Source organism: Desmodus rotundus, chromosome 3, assembly GCF_022682495.2.
Source record: "Desmodus rotundus isolate HL8 chromosome 3, HLdesRot8A.1, whole genome shotgun sequence".
NCBI lineage: Eukaryota > Metazoa > Chordata > Mammalia > Chiroptera > Phyllostomidae > Desmodus > Desmodus rotundus.
This window is the reverse complement of record NC_071389.1, coordinates 22,537,943-22,560,281: the sequence shown is the minus strand read 5'-3', so window position 1 is coordinate 22,560,281 and position 22,339 is coordinate 22,537,943. Positions and strand designations below refer to the sequence as shown.

At 42.2% G+C, this 22,339-nt stretch overlaps 1 protein-coding gene across 1 annotated transcript in view; it reads left to right on the top strand.

Annotated features, from left to right (window-relative positions):
• The window catches only part of PSMB2 (proteasome 20S subunit beta 2), a 31,539-nt gene extending 12,409 nt beyond the window's left edge, over positions 1-19,130 (top strand). The window contains exons 4-6 of the mRNA XM_024554562.4: positions 15,167-15,329; positions 16,838-16,887; positions 18,899-19,130. Of these exons, the coding sequence (XP_024410330.1) occupies positions 15,167-15,329; positions 16,838-16,887; positions 18,899-19,006 (321 nt within the window). The 3' untranslated portion in view covers positions 19,007-19,130. The remainder of the gene's footprint in view (positions 1-15,166; positions 15,330-16,837; positions 16,888-18,898) is intronic.
• The last annotated feature ends 3,209 nt before the right edge of the window (positions 19,131-22,339 follow it).

Below are 22,339 nucleotides of genomic sequence, written 5' to 3'. Positions count from 1 at the left end.
ATTTAGATGGATATTCAGTGGTATTGCAAACCACACGTGCATCCCAGGTCACATCTTACAGGAGTCTGTTAGGAGTGGGAGTGGGTCATGTCTGCCCCATTGGAGATACTGTTCTATTTTTAGTGGTCATTTTGATTATCCAAAGGCCCAGGGACAGGTGTGCCTTGAAATTGAGGTGCCTTAATTAAAATGACAATATTTTATGCTTATAGTGGTTGGGTTTTTTTGTTGTTTTTTGTTTTTTTGCCAAGAAGAATAAGAATTCTGACAGCTGCCCTTTTGAGCAGTTTGCTTTTACTGTCATTAGGGCTCAACTAAGTCCACTAGGAAGACAAAGACTCAGATGTTGAATCATTATACTTACTAGTCTCCTAAGAAAAAGTGGCTTAAGAAGATTCTTCTCTGAAAGTTACTGGCTTTATTAGGAAACCTTTTATTTCCTTCTTTAAAAAAAATATGTGCTGTTTTTCCCAGCCCTAGTGCTGATAGAGTTAGGAGTTTGCAGGTGTAAAGTTCTCCCTCCTCCCCTTCCCCATCTCTCTCCAGGGGGTTGTATGTGAGAAGGTGTTGCTTTCTCACTCAGAGAGCATATATGTGCTACCCTGTTGGATGCCTGCTGTGAGCAGAGAGAACCCCTGTTCTGGTTGAATGGAATTAGGCTATTGGGTGGCTGGGATTGTGCAACCCATAATGCCAAGTTTTCACTTCAAGCATCTTTCTTACCCATAATGGAGGCGGAACAATATAGGTAATTGGTCTAAATTTGAAACTTAATACTTGAAAATTGTGTGGTTTCCTATCAAGGTTTGGTTTAAGCCAGGAGCAGCAGAGTACTGTGTCTGCTTAGTCAATACATGCTTGTATTTTCAAAATGTTTACCATTAGAAGTACCACTTCCCCCCAACTTTCAAGATTGCTTTATACCCGTGCCCTGGCCTGTGCGGGCGTACCTCACACACACTCACAGATCCGAATGCACATATGCCTGGCATCCTGGTGCCTCTTTATCTGCCCTGGAGCCCAGGATCATGCAGGGATACGAACCTAGAGGCTGATCCTAAAAACTGAGATTTTCATAATCCTCTCCCCCCCCCAAAAAAAAACCAGTTATGTAAAATAGAGGACATTGTAAAGTCTTTGGATGGGGAAGGAGTTGACTCTTCTGTTTTTTGACCTGGGAAGTAGTTACATGCATATTCACTTCGTTCATTAAGCTATACATGTATGTTTTATGCATTTTTATTGTGTGTGTTATTTCACAAAAGAAAAGTTTAAGAAAATAAAAAGGAAGGGTAAAATGGCAGGAAAGCTTAACATATTTTTTGAATAAGTTAAAAGTGGAAAAAATAAGTTCATGGAATAATCTTGGCTGTAAAAAAGAAGAAAATCTTTACCTTTTGCGACAGAGTAAATGGACCTGGAAATTATTTTGCTGAGTGAAATAGGCCAGTCAGAGAAAGACAAATGCCATATGATTTCACTCATATGTGGAATGTAATCAACAAAATAATTTAACCAACAAAATAGAAACAGAGCATATATACATAGAACAGCTGTCAGAGGGGAGGGGGGTTGGGAGGCTGGGTGAAAGAAGGTGAAGGGGTTACGCAAAAAATAAACATGTATGACACATAAGACATGGACAATGTGATAGCCGGAGGGAGAAGGGGTTGGGGGGAGGTGGAAGTGGGGAAAAGGGGGATAAATGGGGATGGAAGGAGACTTGACGGGGTGGTCAGTACACGATGCAGTGTGCGGATGATGTTTCGTTGAGTTCTGCACTGGACACCAGTACGGTTGTATTAACCAATGTCACCCCGTATATTCAGTAACATAAAAGTATTAAATTTAAGAAAAGAAAGTTAAAATAAGTTCAGATTTACCATTACTTCTGAGTGTAGACAATAGAGCAAATAGAATTAACTAGACTGAAAAGAAAAGGGAAAGGAAATAGTAATAATTTCTGATTCTTTTTGATCTGAAATAACCCCCCACAATTCCATACTTCCCTTTCTGATGCCTCCTAATATATGCCATTTCCTATAACTGAGAAGTTTCATAGGCGCTGCTCTTCATTCATTCAGCACATCAGCACTTGACTTGCATTTTCCTTAGGGCTGAGAAAGCAGAGGTGCAAAGCTCAGTGTGTGCCTTCACATGGAAATAGAGAAGTAAAACAGTCGAGCGCACTGCGGAGTGGTCAGTGCTACAGTAGCCATGCAGATGGAGAGGTGCTGTGTGGGCAGAGCCTGCCCTGAGCCTTGGAGGGCCAGCGGTCGGTCATTGAGGCAAAGATGAAACAAAAGGGAAAACTGGAAGTGCAGACCAAGGAGAGAGTATGTTAGGTTAGACACAGTGGTTTTCTGATGATGTTCGGGACAGGAACAAATAGATCTCTGAGCCTCCTACTCCTAATTTTTTATGTTTCAACGGGTGGAGTGCTGGGTACAAATTAGGTCTCTACGGATTGAATAACAAATTAAATAAATATCTTTATACGGTTTTTACTACGTATCTAAAGTCCACAATCTAAAGTAGTTTAATTGCAGCTGAGGTTTGTAGGGGAATGGTGAGAGACTGAAACTAGAGAGGCAGTCCACGTTATGAAAACTTTAAGGAAAAAGCTTTATGCTAATAGCAGTGGGACTCTTCTGGAAGCTTGCTGGCTAGGAGGGGGTTAACATGATCGGATGGAATTTGGTCAGACCATTGGCTGCTTTTTGGAAAAAACCTGCTCCACCGCCACCCCCCGCCCCCCCGCCCCAGAGAGCCAGATAAGCTGCATTCGGACTATAAGATGCACCCCTATTTTCCTCCCAAATTGGGGGTCGGGGGTGCGTCTTATAGTCCAAAAAATACAGTATGTGTCTATTTGAACAGGTAGGAGTGACTTGTGTTGAACCTAGACTGCTAACGGGAAGCCCTGTGTTCTAACAGAAGGGCTCCTAAATAGTGTGCTTCCTAGGATTTCCTTAGTACTCTCTATGTAGTTGCTATGGACATCTGAAAACATACAATCATATGTAGTCCTGTTAGTTTTTTTCAGCACACTTATTTATTAACTCAGGGAGATGCGTCAACTCCAGTGTTCAACATTAATAGATACTCACAGCATGTTTGGGAAGTATAAGTTAATATACACCTTGTGTGCAAAGCATGGCTTCTGCTCTTGAATTGTTGAGAACTGACTTAAAGGTATATGGAGTCTTACATTTTTCCTAGAAACTGCCAGCTCATTTAAAACAAGAATTCAAGTAGCCTTGTTGCAGACATGGTGGTGTTGGTTTTACCATTGCACAATCAGCAATTTTATTTTGATGTCATTTGGAGAAAGCAGTATTTTTGATTAGCAAGTAAAATTAATGTAGAAAACAAATACTGTGTTAACTAGTTGGTATAATAAGGCATCTGTGCCATGTTGCATTTCAACTCATTAAATTTCTAAACTTCTAATTATGATAAGATTACAACTTTAATAGGAGAACCGCTCAAACTTGGGGCTAGTCATGACTTTAGAGAAGTAAAATTTACAGATATTTTGGAATTATTGAAGGGGAACTTTATGATCTAGTTTACTAAAAGTTGAAATATACACACGTGTTTGTTTATTTACTTATTTATTTATTTTTGCTCCTAATATTCAGATTCAGGAGATACTTATTGGGCGCCTACTACTTACTAGGCCGTCTTCCAGGAACTTTAACGCAGTGGGCGCTTTTTATTCCTTACAGATGTCAGGCCTGCAGTGCTACCCCTTCCATTCGGATGGGGCACTTGAGGTCCCAAGGCCAAGTGACTGTCTCAGGTAACACAAATATAAAGCATTGAAGGCACATTTGACCTCAGGTCTTCGTTACTTTTTTCACAAAAACACATGCCTGTCTTAGGACTTAACGGCATTTAAAATTATAATTTATTCAGAGAATAATTTAAAGGGTGTTGTAACTTTAAAGTTTGAAATGTTGGTTGTAAATGCAGGAACATTCCTGAGCTTAAGTTCAAAACCCTCAACCATTATAAGAATCTTCGCCAGCGTGTTAAACAAAAATATTTGAACATAAGCTAATTGTTATTAAAGGCAAAATCTTATATTATGATTTTTGCATGCACCAACAACATCAAACGGGTACACCAAATACACTTGCAGAGAATGACCTGAGGCAGAGAATGACCTGAGGCAGAGAAAAGGGAAGCCTTGGTTAGTCAGCCTCGCTTCCAGAGTTACGTTTCTTTTATTTTGTCTTGGGCTTCCGAAAATTAAAAGGTTTGCTTCATTTGAGGCACATTTGCTTCCTCTCTTTCTCAGTGTAGTGTGCGAATTTATAAACATGGGCCCGCTTGGCTTTTAGTGCAACAAAAGGTAAATAAATGTACCTGAGGCGGAGGAGAGAAAGAGAAGTGAGGCAATCAGGTTAATTTGACTTCCTTCTGAAGCTCAGTGTGGTATTCCGATTTTGATCAGTTTAAGCTCATACTTGTTTTCATTCACAGGATTAATAGGAAACTGTTTTCACCTTCCAACTCCATAGCCCCTTTTTTCCCCTCTGAGTGGCAGTGGTAGGTGACAGGACAGGTCCCAGCTCGTGATCATAAGGAGAAAAAGTCCAGTTTCTCCTCAGCTCCCCACAACTCCTCTCTAAAACTTATAAGTCCACGGTCTTGGAGATTAGCCTCCCGGTTTCCTCTGTCTTCTTTCACTTGCTCACCTGCTCTCTCTCCAGACCTGCCTCTCACCGCTTTTCCCCTCTCCTTCTCCCCTTCATAACGAATCACTCTCACTTCCCGTTACCTGCTGTGGTTCTCTTGTATTTCTGCCTTTGCCCATTCCACCCCTTTGCTGCTCATTCTCCTTTGAATGTACTTCCGTATCTCCAAATGGCCAATTCTTAATTGCCAGTTAAGACTCAGCTCAGCCTTTTTCACGGAAACTTTCTTTGTACTTTCCCACACACGTACATCACCTCAATTTCTTTGTGCTCTTGTGGCAACCTAGGAATGCCTCTGCCATAGTGTGCCATTGCAGTTGTTTTCTTCACTGCCTTCCATGTGTAAACGTAGGAATGTGTGTTTGTGTAAATAAAGCCTTCTGATTAGCTGGTTCTTCATTCATTCTCATGATTTCAGCTGTACACTGTTTTCTTTTTCCAGCTGCCTCTGGACAGCTCAACTTAAGCTCACTGGGTCCAGATCGAGTTTTTTACATTTACTCTACCACCTTTCCCCTTACTGAGATTCCTTTTAACAACCCTTTCTCTCTCCTCCTCTGGTCTAGTAGTTATTAATTCCTGTCAGTTCTGTCTTCTAAATACGTCTGATATTCCATATCTTCCCCTCTATCTCTACTGCTTCTGCAATGCTCTAAGACATGAAAACACCTTGGATTGGCAGGACAGTGGGGGTAGTTCACTGGCTCCTCCATGGATTATATACTGAAGTTTGTATTGTATTGTATTGTATTGTATTCATTCCCCAACTGAGGGCATGTTTATTGATTTTAGAGAGAGGGGAAGGAAGGGAGAAGGAGAGAAACATCAATGTGAGAGAGGATCTGTTGCCTCTCACATGCACCCTGACAAGGACTGAACCTGCAACCCAGGCATGTGCCCTGACCAGGAATCAAACCCAGACCTTTCGGTTTATGGGACAATGCTCCAACCAATTGAACCACCCGAGCCAGGTCTGAAGTTCGAATTCTTTAGGAAGCTAATGACAGTATTTGTCCCAGTTCTTGTCATTCCACTTCCTCTCTGCTTGCTGCTGAAATCACCTAATTCACTAGGTATATACCTGTCCCATGTTCATCGTTACCCAGACACTCCATGTTCCACTGTTTATTTGCCTTCACATATGCTCTTCTTTCCCCCATCTGGAATCCTTTGTACCCCTGTCTGCCTTGTGGGTTCCTTCCAGATTCAGGCTTCCATCCTTATCACCTGGCATGATGCTTCTTACAGAGTAAATGCCAAATAACACTTATTAAATCTATAATATATTGACATTCCAAATGTGGGGTGAACTTGACTGGGGCATCTATCCATTTCATAATTATCCTGTGTCGTCTCAGGGAACTCTCACAGGACATGGTTCAAGCCTTTTATAAACTGTACATTTATAGTTAAGGCATAGTCATCACTGATACTGGAAGAAAAAGACTGATGGATTTCCTTGAAAAGACTCTGTCAAAGAGGTTCAAAGTCATGATACAAATAATTCTACGTTGCTCAGCATTAGAGATAGGTAGGTCTCCCAGCCCCTTCTGCATCCGTAGAACTGTAATCTTTTACAGCTGGAAAAGGTACTTACTAGATCACGAGGACAGTTGGAAGTTGCTGAAATCTTTGTGATAGTTTTTTTTGTAAACGTGAACATTGCAAGTTATACCACCAAACCCACCTAAAGCAAATAGCTAGTAAATTCTGCTGGTTACTGGAAACAAACTCTTGATTCAGAGTTCTGAGCACCAGTGTAAGAAAAGAATAATTTCATTTGTGAATGAAGCTGAAAATTTGGGTATTGGCAAAGCAGTTAAGGGTTGGTATCTATTTATCATATGTATTTATTGAGTACCTACTGTATGTCTTTACATAGTTTTAGACCCTTCAGAGGAGTCAGAATGGTCTCATGTTAAACCTGTTCTTTTAAAACATCATTGGCCATCTGAGGTGTACATGAACTAGAGACTAGAGGCTGGCATGCAAAATAGTACATTTTGAAACATTCGAGTGTGAAACTGACATTTACATATTGAATCATATTTTCACACTAATTTCCATTTTGTGGAGGCAGCATGATTTCCTAGAAAAGCACACACGCCTTGGACTCCAGAAGCCTGAATTGTGGTCCCGACTCTCACACTAATTGGCTGTGTGGTTTAGGGCAAGTCGCTGTCTCCTCTTTGAGCTGAGTCCCTACATTAATGAAAGAGATGTTGGATAAACTAATTGGGCTTTTAGATCTCTTCTAACTCTATAGACTGCATTTTTGTGAAATACTCTCAGTGGCAAAGGTAGAATTTTATTTAGGCAGCTTTAACAATTGGTTGCACTAAAAGAAATAGCAGGCACTTCCCAGTTTTTGTTTAAGGTATTTAGAAGTCTGTATTAAAACATTCTTGTCACTAGACAAACCCCTTTGTCCCATCGATGGTCTGCATCGCCTTCCAAATTACTGACCCCCCCAGGAATGGAAGTATGCTTCACACACCGCTTAAAGTTCCAGGGTGCAGCGTGTTGCAAAAGACTGCACCGCTCTCCAAGGCACCTCTCCTAGCCATGTCGTCCCATTCAATTAGAGGTGGCAAAGGCTGGCCAGGCTCCAAAGAAGACTGTCAATTCCTCTCTTTTTCTGTGTCCACGCTCGGCAGGATGCTTCCTCACGCCCACCTCTCTCCCCCTTGCCGTGACTTTGGCTTCCGCCAGATGTCACACTGCTGCTTGTCACCGCCCAGACTCTCATCACTGATTTTGGTGTTTCAGTGTATTTGTCACAACTGTTTTCTTTAGCTGTAAAATTTATGGAATTTCACACTCTTAATTACTGCAGTGTTTCCTTTTCATGAGAGAGGAAATATACAAGGAGTTGTATGCACCAGAGATGGGGGGAAGGAAATGTTCCACCTAACTTAAGGAAAGTTTGCTTGTTTGTTTCATGTACACCTTCCATTCCTGAATGTACAAGGGCATCGATCGGTTCTGCAGAACTCAGAGGTACGTGGGAGGTCTATTTCAATCCCAGGGAGAAGTACATAAAAGATGTACTTGCCCTGGCCAGGTGGCCCAGTTCGTTGAAACTTAGTCCAGTACACCAATAGGTTGTGGGTTTGATTCCAGGTAGGGGCACATACCTACCTTGCAGGTTCCATCCCTGGTCAGGGTGCACCCTGGGCTTCGGGGAGGGCGACTGATTGATGTTTCTTACATCGGTGTTTATTTCTGTCTCTCTCTCTCTAATCAATAAACATACCTTGGATGAAGATTAAAAAAAAAAAAAAAAGATGTGCTTATTGGGCAATTTCCTTGGCTTAAATCGTATCCTTTTTAGCAGTCAAAAAAGGTGGATAATTTTATTGGCTCTCTGTGGAACATCTTCATAATCTTTTTTTTAATTATTATTTTTGTAATCCTCACCCGAGGATATGTTTATTGATTTGAGAGAGAGAGAGAAATATATCAATGTGAGAAAGAAGCATTGATTCTGTATTATTAGTATGTATCAGTACATCGGACACTTGACATTTATTTGTTTAAACCTTGCCACCACCCTATAGTGATGTACACTGTTTTGTTTGTTTGTTTTTTACTGATTACTGGTTCAATTTCGTTAGCAGTTACCTGTTCAGATTTTCTGTTTTCTTATGATTTCGCCTTGGAAGATTATATGTTTCTAGGAATTTATCCATTTCTTGCAGGTTGTCCAAGTTGTTGGCATATAATTCTTTACTTTATTTTTCAATTACAGTTAACATTCAGTCTTACAATATTTTGTATTAGTGTCAGGTGTACCATGTAGTGGGTAGACAATCATATACTTAACAAAGTGTTCCTCCCCGCAAAGTGTTCTCCGATACTTCCAGTACCCACCTGGCACCGTACATACTTATTACAATATTATTGACTATATTTCCTGTGCTGTGCTTTACATTCCCGTGACTCTTTCATAACTACCAGTTTGTACTTCTTAACCCCTTCATTTTTTTCACATATCCTCCCAACCTCTCCTTCTGGCAACCATGTGATGTACCCTGTTTTTATCCTATTGTATAGGTGAGGAAATCTCAAAATGTCTTAAAAGCTTGCCACTTCAAAAATAAGTTCATGTCATATTTTTTTTAAGGGAGGAAAAGGTACCACATTTGTCTAGGGTTTTTTATTTCCCACTTGTAAAAAAGAGAGGCAAAATTTTGGCGGTACCTTATTTTAGAAGCTAAATTCATTTTAAATTCCCAGGATGATTCATTTAAATTTTCCTCTTAGTGTATTAGCTAGATAGAACTCTAAGCACGTTGGTGTGTGCCCTGTAAACTGTTGCATTGGACAGAGAGCGTCTCAGCTAAATATTTGGATTCATTTACTGGTCATTTGGATGTTTAGGTTAGTTCACAATTATATATAATATTGAGTCCCGGCCTTTGCCGTGGAACATGCTTAGACATATAAGATACATATAAGATAGAGTTTCTCCCCGTGGGGACCTCATAACTTTATCACCTAGATTTGCTATCTAAACGGTTAGAATAGTGGAGACAGGCAAAGACTAAATTATATCATCACAGTATAAGGATTGCTTTGTAAAAGGGGATTCTGGCAATTCATTCATGATTGATTAGTGTTCCCATTTCCTCTGAATCATTGGCCAGTTCTCACATAACACTAATCATGGGGAAGAAGGAGTGTAGTGAAAAATCAGAAAGTGAGGCTTAGCACTTAGGATGGACATACCTGTAACGACAACCTGTAAGGACAGAAACAGCATGAAGGTACTTAATAAATGGTAATTTACTCTCCAAATCCGGATGTAGGATGTTTTTGGTTTTGCTTTTTAAGACTTTCAGAAAATCTCATTGTCTCTGTCTCCATGCCTGTGTCAGTCTCGAGATAGGTGAGAGTGGTTGGCTAAAAAGCAGACATGCCCTAAGTGTTAATGCTTGTGAATGTTTTTGACGATAGACACCTTAGGGCCGCTGAAAAGCATCTGCAAAGGAGAGAGGAGGAGACTGTTATTCACTGCATTTTAGTATGTGTCAGGCAGTGTGCTAGGCACTTTTTAAAAATATATATATTTTTATTGATTATGCTGTTACAGTTGTCCCAATTGTTCCCGCTTTGCCCCCCTCTGCCCAGTAACCCCATTTCCTCCAGCAGCCCCCCCCCTTTTATATAAAGTTCATGTCCATGGGTCCTGCATATAAATTCTTTAGCTACACATTTCCTATACTAATCTTAACCTCCCCCTGTCAATTTTGTACCTACCGATTCATGCTTCTTAATCCCTGCACCTTTTCTCCCATTCTCCCCCTTCCTCCCTCCCAACTGATAACCATCTAAGTGCTCTCCGTAGCTCTGATTCTGTTCCTGTTCTGGTTGTTTGCTCTGTTTGTTTTTTTTAGATTCAGTTGTTGATAGTTGTGGCTTTGTTGCCATTTTAATGTTCATAGTTTTGATCATCTTCTTTTTTAAAAAATATTTTACTTATTTTTAGAGAGAGGGGAAGGGAGGGAGAAAGAGAGGGAGAGAAACACGACCGGTTGCCTCTCACACCCCCCAACTGGGGACCTGGCCTATAACCCAGGTATGTTCCCTGACTGGGAATCGAACCAGTGACCCTGCGGTTCACAGGCCAGCACTCAATCCACTGAGCCAAACCAGCCAAGGCTCATCTTCTTTTTCTTAAATAAGTACCTTTAACATTTCATGTAACAATGGCTAGGTAATGACGAACTCCTTTAGTTTTACCTAATCTGGGAAGCGCTTCATCTGCCCTTCAATTCTAAATGATAGCTTTGCTGGATAGAGTAATCTAGATCGTAGGTCCTTGCTTTTCATCACTTTGAATACTTCCTGCCAGTCCCTTCTAGTCTGCAAAGTTTTTTTTGAGAAATCAGCTGATAGTCTCATGGGAACTCCTTTGTAGGTAATTGTCTGTCTTTCTCTTGCTGCTTTTGAGATTCTCTCTTTATCTTTAACCTTTGGCATTTTAATTTTGATGTGTCTTGGTGTGGTCCTCTTTGGGTCCAACTTGTTTGGGATTCTCTGTGCTTCCTGGACTTGTATGTCTATTTCCTTCACCAATTTAGGGAAGTTTTCTTTCATTACTTTTTCCAAATAAGTTTTCAATTTCTTGCTCTTTCTCTCCTCCTTCTGGCACCCCTATAATTTAGATGTTGGTAGGTTTGGAGATGTTGCGTGGCTTCCTATTCGTCCTCGTTTTTTAGAATTCTTTTTTCTTTTTGCTGTTCTGATTGAATGCTTTTTTCTTCCGTATGTTCCAAATCATTGATTTGATGCTCAGTTTCATCCCTTCCACTTTGGGTTCCCTGTAGGTTTTTCTTTATTTCACTTACTGCAACCTTCATTTCTGCCTGGGCCTTTTGTTACGCTGTTGCCGTACTCAGTGAGTTCTCTGAGCATCCTGATCACTACAGTTTTGACTCTGCATCTGATAGGTTGCTTATCTCCGTTTCATTTAATTCTTTTTCTGGAGTTTTGTTCTGTTCTTTCAATTGGGCCATATTTCTTTGTCTCCTCAATTTGGCAGCCTCCCTGTATTTGTTTCTGTGTATTAGGTAGAGCTGCTTGACTTCCGTCTTAACTAGCATGGCCTATTGTAGAAGAGCAGACCTGTTTTGGGTGAATGTAGCTTCTCTATATCCTTGGTTTTTGGACTTCCATACAGCTCGATTTTCTGACACTTCTGGGTGATACTTGTTTTGTAGTCTAGTTGTAATTTTTTCTGTAGCTGTGTGAATATGTCTTTATCCACACCTCCATCTTCTCAGTGGACATTTGGATTGCTTCTGTTTTTTTCATTATAAAAGTAGTGGCCTCAATGAATATTATTGTATTTATGTTTTGGGGCATATGTGTGAAGATTGTAGGTCAGACGTCTCCAGAGTGGAACATATATAATCCAGGAAATATATCATTTTGGTCTGTTCCTTTTAAGCATTGTTCGCCCATCTTTGTCCTCCTTCCACCATCCTCTCTGACCCTCTGGTGTCCTCCAAGTAGGTTACTGTTCAATCTTAAGGAGAGATTTCCGTTCAGTGTAAGAGAGACGAAGCATAGAACGACTATGACAGAGTCTAGGCACTTTTGTAAACGTTTCTCTACGTCCCCTTATGAAGATATATGAGGAATTTATCTCATATTTCAGTGCCAGGAGTAGATGGGCTTCTCCTGAGTACATGGACACTGTGAACTTCACAGATGAGTGTGTTTCCCTAGTAGTAATTTTAGCATTTTTTGAGCCTTTACTGTTTTAGGCACTGTGCTTATCATTTATAAGCACTATCTCTTTGAATCTTCACCGCAGCCCTTTTGCAGTAGGTAGTTTTCCATGTTTTCAATGAAAACACTGAAAATGAGAGAGGTTAGGTGACTAACTTTTCCAAAGCCACACATCTGGTAATAGTCAAATTTCAGACTCAGGTCTAACTCTGCAGTATAGCCCAGCTGTTTCTCCTGAGATATTTACTTATGCTCTTGTTTAATTCTAAACGCCTGACCTGTAGCCAAATTTTTTCTTTACTTAGCAGCCCATGTCTAAAGGGAGGTAGAAAGAGAAGGACCCAGGAGTCTAGCAGAAAGCAACTACATATGTGCATTCACAGAGGGGCTGGCAGTTGATTTAAACTTGAACCAGTTCTTAGAAGTAGGACCTGTCACTTTCTGGCATTTGTTTAGTGGATTTCTTAATCTTTCCTCTTGTGATATTAGTCATTAGCCACATATCTATATTAAAACGTATGTAATGCATTCTGGTATGATTGTTATCCATTCGGCAAGTATTTATTGAGCATATACATCATTGAACAAGCCAGATATAGTCTTGACTTCATGGAGCTTATGATTGGTATAAATATTTGAATAGATGGGTTGGCTCTTGCACATTCTAAGTATTTCCCTAAACACACCACAAGCAGTTACACGTGTGTGTGCTGTAAGAGAGCACAAAATTGAATGGCTTGGAATTCGTCTCATTCCAAGAAAACAGTAATGAATCGTGAACGTGAAAGAATGTAACAGTCAAGAATCCCGTAACTCTGGTTTAGTCACTTTGAACGCCATGATTCCTAGAGGAGTGGCAATACACAACAGGACACAAACTTTATTTGAAATTTTAAAAAACCAGTGTGAACCAGAGAGCTTTGATGGAGCATTGTCAGAAGAATTTCAGAAACTGCAAGTTGTTACACAGATGTATTGATTTAATTAGTCTAGATAACACCATTTATTTATGCTTAAGCATCTCACACATGCGAAAGTTGGTAATTCGAAGTCACACAATCATTTGTGAGTTGTATGCCACGTGCTGTAGCTTCTGACTGCCAACTTCGACAAGTGTGTGTGTTGTCAGATGCTTGAGCATAAATAAATGATATCATATAGAGCAATTAAGCAATACAGTTTGCTCTTGGAATTCTGTCGACATAGTATCATGTGCAATCTTTTGGTGGTGACTTTTAAAATCACATTAATTGTTTTAAATACAGTTTAATCTTACAGTATGAGCAAGATCTTCATTGGAGACAGAACATATCTCTTCTGCTGGTTGGGCCTCTTTGAACATCTGGGTAGATCCTTAATACACCATTGCAACTTGATAACATTGTTTTGGTTACCCATACAGTGGGTATTTTGATCAGTTAAGGAAGAAGAGTAGAGTCATTTTCTTGCAAAAAGATGAATTATTTTGTGATTGGTGAGAGCCTGTAGTATTGAATCTCTTGGGAAGGGAAACTTGTTAAAAATCCCCATTTTCTCCCCATCTTCTCTTGCGCCCCTTTTGTTACTATAATTTTAACTGTAAGAACACCAAGGTATTTTATGTTTGCCTCATTTTACAGTACTGTTTTCACACTTTAAAAAATGCTATCAAAAGGAGACTGGAGTATAGCTATAATACAGTAGGAATTTAGGTAGCGTCTTCTCTTCCAGAGTTCGGGATGCCTCACCTCTATTATTTTTTCTCACCACACTCCCTAGAAGGTAGAAAGGGGAAGGGTTAATTAACCCAGTTTTACACATAAGGAAACAGAAGCTCCTAGGGGTTAAGTGTCTTGCCTAGGGTCAGACGTATTAAGAACATAGTCACCAGAATGCAGCAGAGAGTTCCAGAGCCTGGCAGAGTGTAGCACACTACCCGCTGGGAAATGTGACAGGCAGGTAATTGTTTTCGCAGAAGACTTGGCTACTGGTCACTTCTTACTCCTCAGAGTCTGGCGATCGTCTGATCCGCAGGGCAGAAACTTGCTTGCAGGTTAGATCTACTGTGTAATCTCCGGCAGATGTTACTTAGCACAGCTGGCTTTGAATTTCAAATAAGTATATACTATATTTTCATGTGTTCTTCTAATACAAGTTTCTCCAAGCTGCCAAGTGCCCATGTTAACCAGTGTTCAAAGAATGTAAGATGTCACTTTTATGATCATTAGCTGTTATTACCTCATGCTTTATAATAGGGGGCATAAAGGTATTTTAGGGGTGAGCATAAAACCTTGGGCAAGGCCTGCTTACTACGTGCTCACTGAGGCAAATGCACTTTGCAGAGGAAAAGGAAGCCATATAAGATGGGAGTCTTGCTGCTGACTCCTGGGGATGTAGACAGACTGAATTTAACATGGAAAATGGTCCACCTGGTGTAGAAAAAAAAATAATCCATTTGGACGTGAAGAACAAGGCAGACTTAGTCAAGGTTCTCTGTAGGAACTTGCATGCTTAGACTTGCAGATAAAACAAAGAAAGGACACCTATAAATCCAAGTTCTAATGACTTTTTATTTGTCTTACTGATAAAAATTACTTCTTGGTTATCTTAGGGGAACCTTGTTATATTAGAAAAATGTTAGCATTTCACCTAAATCTATAGTTCTTCTATGTTTTTTCTTTTTAATGTTAAGGACTTCCATTACTATTGTCTGCATTAAAAGTGTAGTGATTTGACTTAAATATTTGAGAATTGTTTCTTTAATAATGAGAAAGACAGTTAACCACCTAAGATTTTGGTTCAGGTGTTCAGCCTGCACCTGTTTATATAGAATGATGTGGTTGGTGCCCCTCCTTTCTTTAGTCTGTGGCTTGACACTCAAAATTGTATTTGTTGATTTCAGCAATTAGGAGAGACACAACAACACCCGTGGTTTGCCTTTGAAATGCTTTTGTAATAGGTTCTGGGCCACAGGCTTTAAGAAGAAAGCAGCTTTTTTGTACACCGTAAAGTTCCTTAAAATGCTCCCAGTGTTCTTCTATTCCAAGAAAACAAGCTGACCTCCCTAAACTCTTACCATAATCTAGGTCCTTTAAGCTTCTCTAAATTTTAACTTTAATTATGATTTACTTAGTTGCTGCTATTTTTTTATTCACCGAGAGGTGGAATGTTGCCATTTGCCACGGAAAGCGATGTTGATGTTACTGTCGTGACGATCCCTTTGCCATGACTTTCTGCTGCAGACCCCGTATCACGTCAACCTCCTCCTGGCTGGCTACGATGAGCACGAGGGGCCGGCGCTCTACTACATGGACTACCTGGCAGCCTTGGCCAAGGCCCCTTTCGCAGCCCATGGCTATGGTGCCTTCCTGACTCTCAGTATCCTGGACCGGTACTATAAACCAAGTAAGTTCCAGCGGCCTAGGTAGGGAAAAGTAGCAGAGCTCCGTCCTCAGCCGCCTTCCGGTTTTGTGCACTACCCCTTGGAGTTGGGTGGCCAGGGCTTGAATAGAGGAGGGACCCTAAGAAGCACGTTCAGGTACCCTCTGGAAGCTGCTTTCTCCTGTAGGGCTCAGTAGGGTCAGTAGGGCTGTTGAAAAGCTGATAGAAGTCTCTCTTTGACCAGACAAAATGAGGTATTGGATGTGTCCAGAGCTGGGTTTTGATTTGTTTTAAAGGGGGGTTGGAGTAGTGAATAAAATTAATTCTTCAGTTACAAAAGTTCATTTTTTTCACTCATTTTGCCCTGCATAGATGCTTACTGGTATCAAAGCTGTAGAGAAAGAGCAGATAAACCAAGTGGTTTGCGCTTGTTTTGAGCTTTTGAGGATGAACAGTTCCCCAGCATGATAACTGAGGATTTCTTTGCTTAAATGTCAGAGCTTTTGAAGGCCACTAGTCTGGGCCCTTCCCTTGGTTTTTATCACCTAATGGCCACCCCCTCCTGCAGGATAAAGCTGGCCCTCTGTCAATAAACTGTCAGCTTGGCAAAGCCTTCGACACAGGGATGCTTTTGTGGTAGGTTCTGTCTTCTGGCCCCGATGCCAACTTTGACATTAGCCACTGTGCGCAGTAGGCACTTGGGGGTCTTAGCTTTAACAGGCCATAGATGCAGCACAGATAACCACCTCTCTCCTTACATTCTTTTCTTCCCTGTCAGTATAGCAAAAACCTGGCTTATTCTTTTTGGTGCTGCCCTCTTGCTCACCCTCAGCCTTGCCAGAGCTCCAGGCCACATCCTGAAAAGAATTAGCCTGGCCTCCTAGTGACTGTTTCTGGATTTGGCATCTGTCAGTAATACAGCTGATTTGCCCACCAAAATAACCACCAGCCACCCCTGAAGCCTAAGTGCGTAATATGTCATCCCAGTTTGACATGCCCATGGACAGTTCCTTTGGCTCCTATTTTATGAGTCTCGGCCCTATCCTATGAATTCTCTTTCCATTGTTAAACTGAGACCCAGCTGGGAAAGGGAGGCTAAAGCTCTGGCCCTGTCTTCCCTTTCCCTGATTTGCAGCTGGCTAGGGCAGATGGAACTGGTTTAAGCCCTGGTCTAAAGGGGGGTTTGGGGGTGAGGTAGGGGGATGGGCTATAAAAAAAGAGGCAGGCCACTGGACTTCTCTAGAGGCAGGCCCGGCCATGGGAGGCAGAATTCCGTCATGCTTACCCTTCTCTGTAGCAAATCAATTTGCAATGGCTTGTGGCTGCCAGAGCATTGGGTCTGGGGCACCCTCAACTGCATATGGAAAAGGTTTGGTGCAAGCTAGAAGGCTAGGGGTTTTTGGGGGGTGGAGGCCTTTTCCGTTTGTGTGACACGCTGACCTGAAGGAGTTTGAAACTTAATCGAAAGTTGTGGCAGAGAGTTGGATTTAATGGCAGCCCCTTGAGTTCTTGGCCCCTGTGTTCTCTTCCAGCGATCTCACGCGAGATGGCCGTGGAGCTTCTCAGGAAATGTCTGGAGGAGGTGAGTAGCTCCCTGGGGATTCCAAAGGGACTGAAAAGAATGTTTTGTCTCTTTGCCAATATTGTTCTTGTTCCTCAGTTACATTTTTTCTGACCCTTGCCAGAAGGTGCAATTAATACCCATTAACTAGATGTGAAGTTGCTGCCAGAGATAGTTTGGTGGGTAATAAGCTTAGTTTTTCCTCTTATGGGTCACGTCCTCATTGATGTTAGTTTTACAATTTACTTTTCTTTTTGGTTCATCCAGACCAGTGGTTCTCAAATTTTAGCATGTATAAGAATTGTCCGAGGAACTGGTTTTTAAAAATCAAACAGTTTCGCCCCAGCCATGCCCCCTTCTGATTCACTTGTCCTGGAGTTGAGCCTGAGAACAGTTTAGCTAGCAGCCCCAGGTGATTTTGCTGCAGGCAGTAACTGGGCCATGCTTTAAGAAGTGCTGTCTGTAGTTTATACCTGCTTTGTTCTTGTGCCACCCGGAGTTGCCGCACTGTCTGCTCCCTTTAACAGTGCATGGGTCCTGAGTCCTGGAGAGAAAGCCTCCCCTGAGAATGCAGGAGACCATAGACAGCAGCAACTGGGAAGCTTTGGGCAGAAGGGGAGAATAGCCTTTAGTTTGTGAGGCCTGGAACTCGGACCTGCCACCCAGTCTAGTACTGCTCTCAAGAGTCAGAGCCTTTGGGGGATGAATGGAGGGTGAGGAGGAAAAGAAAGCAATCCCTTAATCTTTTTCATTCTTTTACTGTCCCTGTGGCCTAAGGATTAACTTGAATTTGTAGTCTAGTGAGAGAGTAGGAGGATGAGAATGGGGGGCGGGGGGTGCAGATCTCTTAACATAAGCCTATCCTTTTTGGTCCACAGTGCCCCCTTCTTCCTCTTGTTTGTAAATCCCCTTTCAACACAGAATAAACTCATGTACTTTTTAACCATTCAGCTGAGAGGCCACATTAGTCTGACAGCCCCAAGTGTTGCAAGGGGCTGCCAGGAAGAAGCCATTGGAAGAATATTCAGTGTTTGAAACTTTATTCCTTATAGATCTAAAAGATGATTATATTAGAAACCCACATTTCCTTATTGTTACCTTTTCTTGATCTTGAATCTTGTTTCTGAATAATAGGAGGCACCAGCCAGAGAGGACTCTGAAAGTGAATTGGTTGTTGCTGCCCAGTTCTCAGCAGTAAAAGAGATGGGAAACATTGAGGGAGGGAGAGCTTCGGCCTGGGGAGGTGGACATTTCTGGGATACGCTCCTAAGGAAGCAGGCAGAGAACTTTGTGCCTTCTCTCTGGAGACTGTTAGTGAGGTGTCCAGGAAGGGTAGCCACAGGGGCACAGATGTCCTCCAGCTGTGTCCCTCAGTGATCTGCAGCCAGATTAGCGGGGCTGTCTGCTGTCATGCACGTAGACCATGCAGCTCCTTAGGAACAGCCTTGAGCAGGTCTGATGAGAGTGCAGAGATGTTACTGTGATGACAGGTCAGCTTGGGTTGGAGGAGACAGAAGCAGAGTATGTTCCAGGAGTTCTGCTGACATCCTCCTACCACCCCTCCAGCTACACGCAAACACTCCGACACACCAGGCCCTGATAATATGGGTGGGTGGGTAACTGGAGAAAACTTGGTCCAAAGCTTATTCCTAGGGCACTCACTCTTTTGTTGGCTTATCACCTTGAGACATTCAAAAAGAGAAGTCTGTGTTTCCCAGGCTGATCAGTGGGTAGAAGACTGGGGAGTAGAGATTCAGATTGTCTCTGTCTTCCATCAGCTGCCTGACCAGAGATGATGCGCTCGAAGCTGCATCCCCCAGCTCTCGCTCACTACCTTCCAGTCAGTGTTCACCTGCAGTTTGGGCTTTTGTCAGTGTCCTAGCACCAGCGGCCCCCAGTGGAGTATAAGCTCCATAGAAGCGGGGGTTTTCCTCTGCTGGTATGCCCAGTGTCTGTCTCAGTCGGAGCGTGGCCCACAGGGAGAGAGCTTAGTGAATATTTGCTGACTGATTGCCTTCATGTCTCTCTGCAGCTCCAGAAACGCTTCATCCTGAATCTGCCAACCTTCAGTGTTCGAATCATCGACAAGCATGGCATCCATGACCTGGACAACATTTCCTTCCCTAAACAGGCCTCCTAACACCATGCCTCTCCCACTCGCCAGGGAACTGTTTTTGATGGGCTCCTTTATTTTTTTCTACTCTTCTGACGTGCACTCTTGATAGATGGTTAATTCAGAATAAAGCTGAATACGGATAAGTTGAGCTCTGTGGTTTGAGTTTCCTTTTACCTGGCATCACCTCAGGAAGGAAGTGGAGGGAGGATTATCTGCTTGGACTCTCTGGCCAAGACTGTCTTTCCTCTTGTCCCCTTCTCTTCCTTCGTGCTCTACCTGCCCTTTGGCCGCTGACAGCCCCACATTCTGTTTCACTGCCCTGCTTCCTTCCCGTATAGCTCATTCACATATCATGCTTGCTAATGTCTCTTTCTTGCTAAAGCAGTGATTCTTTTTCCCCCTAAGCTAAAAATATTTAGTTAATTAATTTACGTGAATAAGTATTACATGCACTTAGTAAAAAATGCACACAGTACAAAGACACATAGTAAAAAATGTTTCTCCTCGCCCTATAATTTGATCGCCTGCTTCCCCTCCCAGAGGAAACTTCAGCTACTCATTTCTTATCGGTCCTTTAAGATGCGTGCTGTTCCAGCTCTGACCAGCGTGGCTCAGCTAGTTGGGTGTCGTACCACAAAGCGAAGGGTTGCCTGTTCGATTTAGTTGGGGTGCGTGTGAGAGGTACCCCACCGATGTTTCTCTTGCACATCGATGTTTCTCTCCCTGTCTTTCTCCCTCCCTTCCCCTCTCTCTAAAAGTAGAGAGAGGTAGTTGTTAAAAAGAGAGGTCGTTGCTGTTCCAGTGTAAAATGTGCACACACATACATCCCCTTTTAAAAATAAGTTTGCACCCATTCCCAGATTCTAACTAAGTAGGTGTGAGACATAGGAATGTTTCTTAAAGCTTCCCAAGTAATTCTTATCCTCAGTCATGATAGGGAACCACCAGACTGAAGTTTCTTTGAAGCGGTGACCCTCAGACTTTAGCGAGCATCTCAGTCTTACTGAATGGTGTATTGCAACACAACTTGCTGGGTCCTACTTCTGCAGTTGCTGCAGGTTTGAGGTGCGGCCTGAGATTTTGCATTTCTAACATTTCTCATTGTAAGATGAACTCCATTGTATCCAATTCTGGGGTACTCTTAATACCACATAAAGACAGGTTTTTGGTTTGTCTGAAGTGAAATATCATCTCTCTGAGATACTACCTACAGATCAGAACATGTGTATTAACTGTGGTAACATCAGATTTAATTGTCACACACTTTAATACACCAATGATGAATGCTTTATAGTCTAAGAAGAAAGTTAATTATTGGATACATGAGGGAAAAGAGATGATTCATACGACCGTAGCTGGTTCAACCTCCACTACCTCTGTGAAGATGCGCAGGTTTGGGCTTTCGACTAGATTCCTGAGTCTCTCTCTAAGGCATCTCTATTTTTAAAGCTCCACAGGTGATTCAGATAACGTGCCCCAGTTGAGTACCACTACTAAAGCACAGGCAGTCCCACCTCATAATTTTCTCATCTGTAAAATAGTCAAAATTGTACCTTTTCCATGGGGGTGGTTATGAGGATTCCGTGAGGCATATAAAGCACATAGAACAGGGTCTGGCATGTGGTAAGTGCTCAGTAAGTATATAATCAATGGTAAACTTGGTATTCTGCATCGAGGCCTCACCAGGAATGAAATGGTTCTCTGCCTTTGAATGTAAGGGTCCCCACGGCAATCTAGGCAAGCCCACCAGCCCACCCTGACTGCCAGTCTCTTTTCTTCAACCTAGGTCTCTCTCTGAGCTCTGGTTCAACTTATCCTAAGTATCTTCCCTCCAGCCATAGGGACATCATACTCAACGCGTCTGAAGCTGAGCATTTCATCTGCCCCCCTCCACACCTCTCCTACAGCATTCTGTCTTAGAGAAGCAGGGCCACTTGGCTCCCACGAGCCCAAGCCAGAAACCTAGGCATCATTTATTTTTAATAAACTTGTTTTGGAGTAAATTTGGTTTTACAGAAACATTGCAAAGATTAAATAGAGTTTCCTTATACCCTTCACTCGGTTTCCCCTTATGTTAACATTTTACATAGCCGCAGTACATTTGTCAAAATAGAAGCCAACATTGATTGGTACATTGGAATTAAACTCTAGCTTTTATTCAGACTTCGCTAGCTTTCCCACGAATGTCCTTTTTCTGTTGTTCTAGGATGCGGTCCAGGGCACCACGCTGCATTTCTCTAGGCATTTTCGATGCTGCTTTTTCTCCTGCCTTCACATAGTTACCACGTTCCGGCAGTTTAACTTCCTAAATCCCTTTTAATAAAAAATCTTCATTCCCATTATCCCGATTTATCTCCCGTCATTTCTTGGACTATTTTAATAGCCTCCTAATTTCTCTGCTTTTAGTATCTTTCTTTTCTTGTTCTTTCTCTGTACTCAAGTTTGATTGTCCTTAAAACTCCTCACTTAAAACTTTCTGATGTTTCCCTCGCTGATAGAATAAAGCCCAATTCTTTGGTTTGACATGCTAAGCATTTCATAGTCCTCTCCCAACCAACCCCCTCATTTTTCCCCTCTTCGCCACCTTACAAAACTCGATCCAGCTGAATTTCTATGGCCTCAGCAAGCATGACTTCACACCTGTATACCTACTGTAAGAAGGGTAAGCGTTGTTTCATGGAACTTCCTTCTAGAAATGTACGTATGTGTGATTGCGTCGTGATACAGTGCACTGGTATTTGGTAATCTGTTTTCTTCTACCAAATTTTATTTGTTTAATGCCAGCTATGACCTAAATCGATTGCCCAGAGTTTGAAAAACACTGGGAGCATACTGATTCTCTTAACACTCTTGGCCAAACAGAATAGTCTTTCAGTTGGTTCCCATCTGCTTTCAGGTTATTAATACACAGCGAGCAATTTATTCCTCCCAGCCTGGGGGTGAGAGGGAATAGGCTGGGGAGGCTGACAAGGAACTTCTGAGTGAGGTGGAAGAGGGCACTGAAATAGCTTCGGCTGTGTTGCCAGCTGAGCAACAGTGGCTGAGCCTGCTCTGCCTGGTTAATGCCGAATCCTGGCTAATGCCTAAAGCCCAGAGTCCTTTCGCTGTCTGTCTCCTTGTCTATACCCTTTGAAGAGCAGCTGCGCCCCAAAAGGAGAAGGGTAGACATCTAGGGACCCTCTCTAGATGTCTGCAGCTCGCTCATGTCCTGTATGTGATGGGAGGGTAAGGGCCGGTCTCTTGGCCTCACCTTCGTGAGGTTTGAGGGAGGTGTGGTGTTCAATGGCTGCCCTTATCTTGCTCCTTCTGAAGCACTATGACCCTTTAAAAGAAAACAGGAAAGTCTTGTCTTTAAGT